The sequence below is a fragment of the Alexandromys fortis genome, unplaced genomic scaffold, assembly GCF_014885135.2.
Source record: "Alexandromys fortis isolate MF-2015 unplaced genomic scaffold, M_Fortis_MF-2015_v1.1 scaffold_193, whole genome shotgun sequence".
In the NCBI taxonomy this organism is placed as follows: Eukaryota; Metazoa; Chordata; class Mammalia; order Rodentia; family Cricetidae; genus Alexandromys; species Alexandromys fortis.
In genome coordinates, this window is record NW_026068083.1 from 139,298 (window position 1) to 152,708 (window position 13,411).

The 13,411-nt window shown below is 48.0% G+C and overlaps 1 protein-coding gene across 4 annotated transcripts in view; it reads left to right on the top strand.

Moving 5' to 3' along the window:
- The window catches only part of Nrp1 (neuropilin 1), a 138,241-nt gene that overhangs the window by 99,709 nt on the left and 25,121 nt on the right, over nucleotides 1-13,411 (top strand). For all 4 annotated transcript variants that reach the window (XM_050122044.1, XM_050122042.1, XM_050122045.1 and 1 more), the window contains 2 exons: nucleotides 3,101-3,432; nucleotides 9,843-9,987. In XM_050122044.1, coding sequence (XP_049978001.1) covers nucleotides 3,101-3,432; nucleotides 9,843-9,987 — 477 coding nt within the window. The remainder of the gene's footprint in view (nucleotides 1-3,100; nucleotides 3,433-9,842; nucleotides 9,988-13,411) is intronic.

The window sequence follows — 13,411 nt, forward strand, 5'->3', positions numbered from 1 at the left end:
TAAATCTAACAATATCAGCAAAAGTGCATCTGAGCCTTCCTGCCAAGGAAACCCTGCTGGACACCCGCATCCCGTTCAAACCTTGAGTTAATTGCTAATATAAATGTTTCCTCATCATCTTTAAAAGTGAGTTATGGGCTAGTCCGAGGAAATGACACAACCAGTAAAGTGTTTGCCTTGCAAACCTGTAGACCTGAGTTCAAACCCCAGAACCCGCACAAAAAGCCGTGCATCGTAGCATTGTAATCCAGAGCTGGAATGGCGGGGAGAGGAGGTTCCCAGGGGCTTCCTCACCAGCCAGGCTAGCCTAACTATAGCTCCCCCCAGGCCAGTGAGAGGCCCTGTCTCAAAAAAACATCATAGAAAGTACAGGATAATGTCCTATGTCCCCAGACATGTGCCCACACCTGCACAGTATGAGTCTTATGGTTTCCAGTCAAGGTCAAATCAAGGTTCCCTGTGCTGTTTTTCAGAGGGGTTATTCACAGAGACGTAACGGGGACTGGCTGGACACTCTGAGTGCTGGCTGAGTGTGGGCTGGGTGTCACCAGGTTTGGGGAAAGAAACGGCCCAGAAGCTCTGTGTAAAAGAAAGGGCATTCCTCTGGCGGGGGCTCTGCTCTGGTTACAGCATCCGAGTTTATTGTGTTTTTCTAAAATGGAGGCATCTGGCTGCCTTTGCCAGCTGAGCATCACCTTGTTAAAGACGTTGGCCGAGAAAGTCAAGCAGCTGTGAGCGCTGCAGCCGAGAAATGCGGCTTCTGTCTTCTGTGCGAGTTTCATACTCCTTCAGTAAAAACGGTCTTTGTAAATCTTTTTTTAAAAAAAAAAAAAACCTCCCCATTGAGTTTGTTCTTGACTTCTCGATCCCACCCAGAGCAGATAGCCAGGCTGAGTTACCAGAAGCCATCCTGAGAAACGACAGCTGCTTCTGACTGTTGGATACGTTGATTCATTCAGCAAATATTTGTTGAGAATGACAGTGTACAAAAACAGGCTCAGCAAGTCTCAGAAAACAGAAAAATATGACTTGTTTCATAGCCTCAATAAAATTAAGACCCGGCTTGGCGTGTGACTCGGTCGTTCGTATGTTTGCCCCGCACGTAGGAATCCCTGAGCTATGAACCCAGCACTGCCGAGGCCACATAGCTGTGCACACAGGAAACCCTAATACTTAGGAGGCAGGGACTGAAGAGTCAGGAGTTCAAGGTCATTCTCAGCTACACAGTGAATTCAGGGTCAGCCTGGAACAAGAGATCTTGTCCAAAAAAAAAAAAAAAAGTTGAAAGGAAGGAAGGGAAAGAGGGAGGAAGGGAAAAAGGGAAAGAGGGAAGAAGGGAGGGAAGGAAAAAGGGAGGAAGGGAGGTGTAAAACTTGACCTAGGAAAAAGCAGTTATCCAAGAGTGAATAAGATTGTCGATACAAGAAAAATACAGATCAAGTATCATTAGGCATCCCAGAAAAAAATGTGTCCAATTAAAGATTGACTTAGTTAAATAATATTTGAAAATGAGTCAACATTTTCCACAGATTGGATGGTGGGCAGAGCAGGATGATGGGAGGCTCTAGCAGAGAGAATGAGCGGGAGGAAGCTCCGCCTCCATCTGGGGAGGAAGTGCTGCTTCTCGCTAGTCTCAGTGACTGTGCAAGTGGGGAGCTGGGATGTGTGATGTCCAAGGCCCTGCTTGCAAGCCCTGCCTGGTGTGTGAATGATGGCAGAGCATGGTCAGAACTGTACAGCTGACTGATCCACGCTCAAGGTCAGCGGGAGTTCACTGGAGTCACTTAGGATGGTTACACTTTTAGATCTCAATTTTCACATCACGTAGAATGGAATTGTTTCAAAGGAAAAGAGATTGCCACTCCTGTGTGTCCCTAACTGAGCTGTATGATTTTGCAAGGAGGATAACCGATGTCAGTTATTTATTAATCAGCCAATCAGTCAATCAATGATGGATTAGAAGCTCAGACTACTACAGAAGACATAACGAGGTCTATATGTATACTTCATTGCTCTTGGGGAATCTTAGAGTCTGCGTGTGATCACAGGACTCATAATCCTATCCACAACACAGCTCTGCCCCAGCTCAGAGCTGCTTCCTGCCTGGGATATCACATGCCCAGCAGGGGAGTCCTCCCAAGTAGGCTAAAGTTTCCCTGACTTTTAGCTGCATCTTGGCATTTGCATAGGCCGTGCTTCTGAGATCAGGAGAAGGGAGACTGTCTTGACCAAACGCAGCAATGGGAACTCTATGGGGTGTGAGGAAGAACTGGCTAACTAGAATATATTGTCAGTAACTGGATATATTAGGTAGCTGGTAAGAAACCAAAGTGAGATTCATATGTGTCGCATACACAGGGTGCCAAGCCCGCCAGAGTTGCCCAGTGAGACTCTGTCTCAAGAAAAGGTGGGGAGGGCTGATGGCATAGCTCAGTTAGTAGTGTGCTTGCCTACCGTGCATGAAAGCCTGGCTTCAATCCACAAGAGCACATACACTGAACATACTGGCACAAACCTGTAATCCCAGCACTTAAGTGGGGATGTTCAAAGTCACCCTTAGCCTCAGCTACTCATTTCAAGACGATGTCAATTAGACCCTATCTTAAAAAAAAAATAGAGATCTTGAAGACAGTCGATGCTAAGGATAAAATGGTACCATCCTTGCCATGGGACACTCAGCTCCCTGGACCTCCATGTCTTCTCCATGCTAGGCCAGGGTCTTCCTTTGTTGCATCCTGACCAGCTTCACGTTGCTTCAGTGATTTCTTATTTGGGGGGTTTATTTCTTTAAGTATCTCCAACCCACCATGGGCTGTGACTGGCTTGAAAGTGGAGCAACTTCTACGCACAAAAGTGAGTGCAACCTTAGCTCGACATTAAACTTAGGAGAAGTGACAAAGTAGGGGGCAGAGGTGGATGTGCTGCTCCTGATGACAAGCTCCCTTCTGGGGATGCGAGTCTAGGCAGAGGCTGCACGCAGAGGGGAGTTTGCAGGAGAGAAGGCCCTGCTCACTCAAGTCTGAGGATTTCATAGAAAGGGATACAAGGTTGTGTGTTCTAAGCATGGTGTCTCACCTCATCTGTTTCCCCCCACCTCTAGATTATCCTTGCTCTGGAATGCTGGGCATGGTGTCCGGCCTGATCTCAGACTCCCAGATCACAGCGTCCAACCAAGGAGACAGAAACTGGATGCCAGAGAACATCCGCCTGGTGACCAGTCGCTCTGGCTGGGCACTGCCGCCTTCCCCCCATCCGTATGTCAACGAGTGGCTCCAGGTGGACTTGGGGGATGAGAAGATAGTGAGGGGCGTCATCATTCAGGGTGGCAAGCACCGAGAAAACAAGGTGTTCATGAAGAAGTTCAAGATCGCCTATAGTAACAATGGCTCCGACTGGAAAACAGTCATGGATGACAGCAAGCGCAAGGCTAAGGTGAGGCCCCAGGGTGGGGAGCAGCCGCTGTCTGGGGACACTGCCTGCCCACAGCTCACCAGGAAGTCAGTTCTCCAGCCCACGATAGAAGTGTGGAGTCGTTCATTGTGTCCCGGGGTTTTTGGTGTGTCTGTGTCTGTGTGTGTGTCTGTGTGTGTGTCTGTGTGTATGTGTGTGTGTCTGTGTGTGTGTGTCTGTATGTGTGTGTCTGTGTATGTGCCTGTGCATGGTCATACACACACACATGTTCATACATGCCTGCAGCACCACACACGTGAATGTGGAGATCAGAGGTCAACCTTGAATGTGGTTCCTTGGGAGCTATTCACTTTGTGTTTTTTGAGACAGGGTTTAAGCTACTTGGCCATAACCCCCAGGAATCCTCATATCTCTACCTCCCAAGCCCAGGACTACAAAAGTGCACCACTATACTCAACTTCTTACATGGCTTCTGAGGACCAAACTTGGGTCCTTATGCGTGAATGACAAGTGCTTTGCCAACTGAGCTATTCTCCAGGCCCCTCCTCGTGTCCTAGCAGAAATCGCTCTCCACTTCCCCTTAATCAGTCCCTGGTGCATCAGGCTCCTACTCCCTGCTCCTGGGTCTGGATACTCAGGAGCCTCCTCTAACAGCCGTAGTAGAGTATCTGTCGCTTCACGGCTAGTTTGTTTCACTTAGTGTAACACTGAAGTAGCGTGGGTCCCAATTTCCTTTCTTTGTTCTGCGTTAATTTAGAAGTTTGCTACTACTGATGGCTCCTTGGCCTGCCTCCGCCTTTCAGCTATCGTGGATAATGCTTAGATACAGTCTTGTGCATTTGGAACCTCTTAAAACTCAGTCACCTCTTGCTAATCTAATGAAACAAGGAGGCAATCTCAATATTAAAATATCCCAGCATTCACAGAATGGGTTCGAAGTTTGTAAACCTAAAAAATATGCTTTAGTCACTGGGTTTCACTCAGGGCTCTGGCTACGTTTATTTACACTTTCTGAGCAGACCACACCAAGTTGGAAAGGGTCCCAGGCGTGTACTTGGGTGGTCCCCTAAGTGGATTTGGGATGAAAATGAGGACCCGCCCCCAGGTTTTCACACATACCCTGGTGACACTACTCACACCAACACATTTGGCCTTTGGCCTGGATTTTTCCAACTCTACCCACCCAAAGCTGTTCCCCCACGGGTGAAGACTGCAGCCCATTGGCTGGGGCCTTCCTCTCCCTCTCCAAGCAGTGTGGCAAGGTCTTTCAGAAAGGAAGCTATCCTGGCCATGCTGCTAGCTTCCCTCCCTTCAGATATGTGGCTTTGAGGCTAACACCCTGTCCCCAAAAGGCTGCAAGTCAGTGACGGAGCTGCCAGCCACTGACTAAATCAATATTCTTGCTAAGAAAAGCGTAAGAGTGTCTCTCATCCCTCCCTGAATTGACTCGTGGTTTTTAAAGCATTTCAGCATTATGTGTGGCTTCATTTTTCTTTTCTGAGGCAGGGTCTCATGGAGGTTCCAACTGTGGCTGCCTCCCCGGTTCACTAGATAGCTACCTGATGATGGCCTCTTGCTGGGATCACGGGCGTGCACTATTATGCTGGGTGTGTGCAGTACTGAAGAGTGAAACCCTGGTTCCAGTGCATGTTGGGCGAGCACTCAACCAACAAGTTGACCAACAGCCCCAGCTCATAACCTTCCTTCTTTCTCATGTCCCTTTTAGTTTTCTCATTTACATTTGTGTGTGTATGTGCATGTTTATATGTGTGACTGTTCTCGAGTGTGCCGTGCACTTATGTGCACCAGCATGTAGAAGCTAGAAGGCACTTTATCCATCATTTCTCAGACACACTCCACCTTGTGTTTTGGGGCAGGGTCTCTCCCAAGCCTGGGACTCACCGATTAGGCTAGGCTTACTCTCCAAGGAGCCCCAGGAATCCTCTCATCCTTGTCTCCCCAGCATGAGGATTGCAGGTGTGTGACACCAACCCCAGTTGTCCTCAGTCCCCTTGTCCTTTTCATGTCCCTGCTTTCTGGATTTGGGGAAAGGAAAAGGGGGAAACACACCCAGAAACTGGAAGCCCCTCTACAGTGACTTCAAAGAGTGGCATGGAGTGTGACTTCATTCCAGAACCCAAGTAGGCAGCTAGTCAGCCCCGTTCCCGCTGCTGCCGAGGCAGGGTGTGTTGTTGTGACACGTTCTTCACACTAGGTGCTGAGAGAGCAAACAAGTCGCCATATGTGTGTGATAGGAGGCATCATATGCTTCCTGTCATCTAGCCCTCAAGGCAATGGAGCCTGAAGCTGTCAGCTGCCACAGCAAACCCACCATAGAGTTGCATAGGAAGCTAATGCCTGGGTATCGGCTTTAACGGTCTCCTACTGGAGACTGATGGAACACGTTGGGCTTTAGTCATGAAATACTCATCACCGTCATCTTCCTATGACCCCTGAGAACATGGAGGCTTCTAAACTGCTTAAACTGAGCCTAGCCTATGATTCTTAGCCTGCCCTTCCTCTAAAATAACATCACTAAGGGAGAGATGGAAGCCTATGTTTTCAAATTATATAAAGGTATTTGAAACGTATTCTACTTCATGGTCCAAATGCTGACTGCCTGCTCAGGATGTCAGTCGTCATTCATGGAAAAGTGAAATGAGGGTATTTGTAGGATAAAACAATGCTTTGGTGGATTAATCTCCCCTGTGCCCTTCCCTCACTCCCACCCAAAAACCTTGCAGCCTAGAAGGCTAGTTTTGGGCCATCACACACTACAGTGGAAGGCAGAGAAAGGAGAGTTATCCCATGTGGCTTCATTGGGAAGATGAACAAAAAGTTATCAGTGGCCCCAGGTTTATCTTCCAGGTCCTGGGCATGAGGTTTAGGTTTACATAGAGGGCTAGCGGTGTGCATAGCTAAGCAGTGCTGGTCAGGTGCTAGGCTTGCCCATGCTGACCCATTCTTGTCTCGGCTCCCATCTCTGCTGCAAGGGGTCTGGCAAGTTCTCAGCACTGTGCGAAATCTCCTGGGGAGACAAGCTCTCATTGTGACTAGCACCAGCCTTTTCCTTTGCTCGGAATTTACTAGGGAAATTCTAATTCTTGGGGGGGGGGGTCCATCATTTCTCCATATTCTAAAAGTCAAGGCAAGGGCACGATTATCTCTCTTTTAACTTCCTTCTTGCCAGGATGGTTACATGTCAGGGTCTAGATTAACTAGACTTCTCAGGACTAGAAGGAGCCAAAGGCCTCATGGTTTGTGGCCCCCGGTGCTAGCTCCTAAGCAAGCCTCTGGTATCTGAGTTCACCCCAGTTCATGTGGCTTCCACTGGTGTTTTGCCAGCTCACTCCCGACAACTTTTGTGAAGTATTCACATTCTTTGTTCAAGCTGAAATGAAGAAAGGGCTCCATAATTGCAGCGACATGGCTGCTTCCTCTGATGCTCTCCCCAGCCTCATCATATAGACAGGACTTGTGTGTGTAGTCATGGTGTTTTCATTACAATTAGCGTCTCTCTGACAACAGCTTAATTGGACCTAACAATGCTGTGTGTCAGATTCTCAATTACTCACAGTGCTTGGAGATCTATCAAGAGTCAGGACCTTGATAGCAAATGTATTCCTTAAAAAAGGAGATTAATTAATTAAGCTCTGGTATGAGCGTGTTAGAAGTCTACTGGATTCTCTGAGTCATAAAGGCCAATTAATTTACTCAAAGAACTTAGAACCCTCAGTTGTCTGTCTGTCCCTTCCTACATGTTCCCTGAAGTCATGCCATGTTCTCCATGGGATACGCACGTCTTCTGCCATGTTAGGATCCTGAGCCCATTCATTGTGCTCCCACTCTGCCCGGAACGGCTGGTCTGGCCACTCCGTCTGGTTGCCAGCTTGCCTCACGTTAAAGGTGCATCAGTGAATACAAATGTGTTTCCAAGGTACAGACATCTCCTGCAGCTTGGTGTTCTTTCCTCCTAGTGACGAGGCTAGAAGCTGAGTGTGGAAGACCTCTTAGCTACACAGGAGGCCAAGGCAGGAGAATCATGTCCGTTCAGGAGCTGTAGTTAGTCCTGGGTACCACAGGAAGACCCTCTTTCCTCAAAAGCAAAAACAAAATGAGAAGGCTGTGCTACTTGATTTCTGGAGCGTCGTAGTGGTGTGGCTGAGAATTCTAGTAAGATTGTCAAGGTTTGCATCCTGCCTCTGCCATGGGCAAGTTCTTTGACTGCTCTGTGGCTCAGTCTCCTCATATGTACCAGATGTATGAGCTATAGAGATGACTCAGGAGGCAAAGTGTTTACCTTGCAAACGTGAGGACCTGAATTTGATCAACCCACATGGAAAACTCTGTTGTGGTGGTGTATGCCTGTAGTTCTAGCAGCTGGGGAGGCAGAGGCAAAGGGATCTCCCTAGGGTCTCTGGGCAGAGAGAGGTGCTATTAGGATGCTAATCTGTGTACCCTCACAGATGTTGTTCAAAAACAAAGCAAGAAGTAGAATATGCCTGAAGGAATAATACCTGAAGTTGTCCTCTGGCCTCTGTAAACAGATACAGAGAGGGGGGTGTGGGTACCAATACACACTAGTTCAAACAACCACCAGAATGCTCCCCAGTAACTGGAATTGCTATTGACCATTGAGGTAAGATGACCTTGGATCTGTAAGTGAGTTCAGCTGGTAGTACTCCTTAAGCAAAGGATTTTCACTCTTCCGTTTAAGCCAGTGTCTTGAAATATGGTGTTTGGGCTCCATTAAACTAGCTCTGAGCTGAGACTATAGATTAGGGGCAGAGCCCTCCCCCAGCACGCAGGAGGCCTTGTTTCCAACCCAACCATCACAGAAGGAAATTCTTCTTCAGGGATTTAGTTCATTATCTTCAAGAGGACCAAGTGTGAGCAAAAACAGGAGCCTCTCATTTAAGAGCCAGTAGCTGGAGTGTTTACTGAAATGCAGTATCTATTATAAACTCCAAGAGGCGGCTAGTTCTCTTCGTACGTTATCTTCCTCCACCTCAAATAAGTGATACGGGGCCACATCTGCGAGGCAGATGGATGTATTGTCTCAAAGCCTCCCATTAAATCCCTGGCTGCTATAGCAGCAGCATGTGCTTTAAGGTCCCGAGAAGAAAATGAGAAATGACGCTGATCAGTTCTTAGATTATATTTGTTTTTCCTGTTCTCGCTTATGAAAGAAATGCCGGCTATTTCTAAAGGGATGGGTCCAGTCCTCATTTCTCTGTGAGGACACTTTTAAGAGTCCTGATGCAGGGGGCTTGGGAGATGGTTGAGTTTGTAAAGGACTCACTGTGCAAGCAAGTCCCAAGTTACATCCCCCAGTCCATGTCCTCGGTCCTCATGGCAGCTGGAGGATGGAGTCAAGTGCATCCCCTGGCTCGCTGGAGAGCCAGCCTAGCCAGTCGGTGAGATCCAGATTCAGTGAGAGACTTTCTCAGATACTGATGTGGGAAGCCATTAAGGAAGACATCCAACATTGACTTCTGACCTCCACATGCTTGGACACATACATGTAACACGTGTATATCACACATACATGTGTAACAAAGAGAGAGAGAGGGAGGGAGGGAGGGAGGGAGGGAGGGAGGGAGGGAGGGAGGGAGGGAGGGAGAGAGACCTAAATCAAGTTAAGAGGTTCAGAAAATACCACTCCCAAATGTGCCCCCTTGGAATTTAGGACATACAGGACCCAGAAAATGTAGACACGTTCTCTCTGAATTTCCCTCACCAGGTAACAGACACTCTGAGTACTGTCCCAGGCATGGCATCAAACAGGAAAGGATGGAGGTCATGTCACAGGCTGGGGTCAGACCCCACCTAGACATAATGGCACAAGTGTTAACTTCTCGGGACTTATAAATCATTCTCTGTCCCCTAAAGTGCTTGAAGTCCCCCTTTTCTAGACAGAGAGACAGGCAGTTCTGGAGCTCCCTGGTGCTCAGGAAGGTGCTTTCCTTGCGAGGCTTTGAGAATATTCTTAGTGCATAGTCTTTCCTTCTGCTAACCTTCCTCCTTCATTTAGTGCACACTCAGTGTGTGTGTGTGTGTGTGTGTGTGTGTGTGTGTGTGTGTGTGTGTGTGTAAGGATGTTCATGAATGTGGATGCCATAGGACAACCTCAGGTGTCCTTCCTCAGACACTTTCCACCCTGTGTTTTGAGACAAGTCTCACTGACCTAGCCAATTAACTAGCCAGTTAGACAAGACTGGCTGGTCGGCGAGTTCTAGGAATCTCCTGTCTCTTCCTCCCCATTGGTGGGGTCACAAATTCACACCGCCATGCCCAGCTTTCTTTTATCTGGATTCTGGGGATTGAACCCAGCGTCTTACCCTTGAACAGCAAGGATCTGACCCCCTGCACCACCTACCCGGTCCTTACTACGTTTTCTTTTAATAACCGGTCTTCTTTTTGCTTCCCAGTCGTTCGAAGGCAACAACAACTACGACACTCCCGAGCTCCGGACGTTTCCGCCTCTCTCCACGCGGTTCATCCGGATCTACCCTGAGAGAGCCACGCACAGTGGGCTCGGGCTGAGGATGGAGCTCCTGGGCTGTGAAGTGGAAGGTAGTTACCATTCCCAGAGCCTCTCCCTTCTTCCTTCTCCCTTTCTATTGACATTCTCCAGTGTTTATGTCTCTGCCACCTCTCCCCTGAGTGAACGGTATCCCCACACCTGGCAGGCAGCAAGATCTGGATCTGAACTGCCTGGGCCACAGAACATTCAGCTCTTGCCTTAGTAGCCTGCACTGCTTTCTTTCTTCGGAGTCTAGGAGATTGTCTCTCTTGAATAAGTGTGTGTGTGTGTGTGTGTGTGTGTGTGTGTGTGTGTGTGTGTGATGGCTCAATTGGTTGGTAAAAGGCTTGTCACACAAAGCATGAAGGCCTGAGTTCCCCGAATCCACATTAAGAGAAGGAGCTGGGTATGGCGGGACACATCTGTATTCACATCTGTATTCCCAGCACTGGAGAGGCAGACAGGCAGATCCCTTCCAGGCCAGTGAGAGACCTTGTCTCAAGAATCCAGGTGGAGAGCATCTGAGGAACAGAAGCCAAGGTTGACTCCTGCCTTCCACATGTATGTGTGCACACGCATGCCTGTGCACACAGGAGCATCCACATACAAACATACTAAGGTGAAACATACATAAGAAAAAATTCATTTCGCTTATTTATTTTTGAGATTCAGGTCTCACGGTAACCTAAATTGGCCTCAAGTTTGTGATCCTCCTGTCTCAGCATCCCAAGTAGCTGAGATTATGATACATGCTGCCATGTTAAAATAAATAATGCAGTGTCTTTGACTGCACCCACAGTTTTCTTGCCTCCACCGTCTCTCCCAGGTTCTGAAATATTTCTGTTACAGTAGAGTAAAGCCCTCTACCAACCATGATGCCTCTCCCTCTGCCCACTTCTCAGAACCCCTGGCCAAAGCCTTTGGCTTTCGAAGGTGTGGGTAGAGGGGTCATCAAGATGGTGCAGAGGGAAAATCACTTTTGGTATGCAAGACTGACACCTAAATTCAATCCCTGGAAACCTCTCTAGAGGAGAGAACTGGCGCATGGAAGTCAACCTCTGATCTCCACATGCACACAGTTGCTCACACAGTCACCTGCACATACATGCGTCTCACGTGTGCACATACACGCACGAATAACAAATAAAGTAAAAATTACTAAAATAAAAATAAGTATGTCTAGAAGTCTTTCCCATATAAATTTCTGTCTGTGCTATTGACTAGTGTCCTGCTCCATTTGACAGAGGATGTCAGGACATCCTGGGAAGGAAGAAAGCTTGACCTGTGAGGGAGTATATGATACTTTGATCATATACATATATATGGTGTATATATAAAGTATCATATAAAGTATATGCTACTATAGTCTGCTGAAGGACATTCCCTCATTTCTCAGATTATTATATGGCGGTCACGTGAAGGACAAATTCAGACCCAAGATCTTACTAGGGACGAGGTGCTGAGTGATTTGAGCTGGTTCTTGTACCATTTGTTGCTTGATGTGATGGAATTCCCATCTGCCTTAAATCTGGGTATAAATGAGTAACCTTACACCAGCTTCTCGACCTCCATAGAGTCCTTCTCTGGGTTGCCTAGGGTGGCTGTTGTTGGTACCCAGATGTTAATCAACTGAGCACATGCTCAAAGTTGTTGTGAAGACGGCTTTTTAATATCACCCTCCTCAGGTTTCAAAATTACGTGTGTGCTGAGCTACCCAAACATAATTACATTCCTGAGCACATGAAATGCCGTAGAATTTTCTGTGTGCGCTATAGGCTATCAATCACCACACTGCAGAGTAATTCACAACTACTTTTCGATGTAGATTCAAAATCAGGCCATGTCTCCCACCCTTCCCCTGGTCACAGCTTCCATATCTGCGGTCTTAGTCTTCCGACACTATCGACGCAGACCAATAGAGACCACGTGTCATGAACCAAGCAAACAACAAAGGAGCAGCTAGCAGTCTCGACCAAGTGTAAAGCAGGCTCATTCAGGGTGCTGAAGAGGGTGGTACCTGGAGGCAGGATCTCACCCTGATCCTGGAAGGAATTGTGATTCCAAGGGTGGGATGAATGCAGGGTTGCAAACATTGAGCCTTGTGGCAGTTTGCCAGCTTCCTCTGCGGAGGAAGTAAGATAGGGGACCTACAAGCACTGCCCTGAACCAGGGTAAAGAGCAATCATCTGGGAAAAGTAGCGCCACTGCTTCTTAACGCCCACGACAAGAGGGAGCCTTTCTATGCCTGGGGCCCATTCTCAGGCTAAACCAAATGAGCACCAGAGCCAAGCTTCTCGGTGGCATCTGAGGGGCTATTGGGGAGATGCCAAGGTCCAGTCCAACCTGAAGGACTTGATCCTATTTTGTACTCCAGCTTCTTTTGAACAACAGTTAGAAATCCCCAGAAGACTTCAAATAGGGAAACTGAGGCATCAAAATGAGTCACTTCGTACTTTTTGTAATGGAAGCTAGGCACCATCATGGACCACTTCCAATATGAAGCCTCTCCTTGAAAGCATCACTAAAATGAGGAAAAGTCAGCAGAATGAGCAGAGTATAGAAGTCTTAACAGTAGTGGGTCATCAAGGACTGTGCTCTCTGAGGGACAATAGCCATACGATAGCCAGGAGTACTGCCTACCCAGGGATGGCAGTGAGTAGAGCCACGGGCATGTGCACGTCAGGTGAGTGGGAGTGTGCATGAATGTGTGTTCAGGCGAGTGTGTGTGTGTGTGTGTGTAAAAAAACACTAGCTACTAAGAAAAAAATGTAATAAGGGCTGGGTCAATGGCACCTTTCAAGAATAAAGCCCTGGGGTTCAATTTCCAGAATCCATGCAAAAGAAACCTGGGCATAGTGGTAAATATTTGGGAAGGCAGAGACGGGCAGATCCCAGTAACTCACTAACCAGCTAGTTTCCCAAAGTCCAGGGGATGCCCAGCACGTGTCATCTGTGCATGGTGATCTCTGGCTAGTCAGGTTCAGGGCTCTGGGCCAGTGGGAAGCCAGCTGTCTCGCCGTGTCTCTTAACTCTCCCCACTCCTTAGGCACAGTAACAGTGTCGAGTTCCTCCCAATAGAGCAACTGTAATGGGCGCATCCCTCCTGGCCAGGGCTGGAGAGGAGCCCCTACGCTCCCCGCTCCTCCCAGCATCTCGTATGGTTCTCCCACATTAAGGGACTTGACCCTTATCTCTTGCGCTGTACGTGAAATACAATCCCCCAAACTGTAAAATATTGAACAGATTGCAAAAATGAGTAACCGGCTGGAAAAAAAAAATGGACTGAACCAAATGTAAAAGACTTCAAAAACAGTCTTTGATTAATGTTGGCTACTCTTCAACTACAAACTCAAAGATCAGGGGGCCCAGACAGCATGGAATGCAGTATCACTGGAGACCAGACCAGGTAGCTGACCTCAGGCCGCAGGAGACAGCCCAGCTCACACACCTGGCTGGGACAGAGGGCCCCAGGTG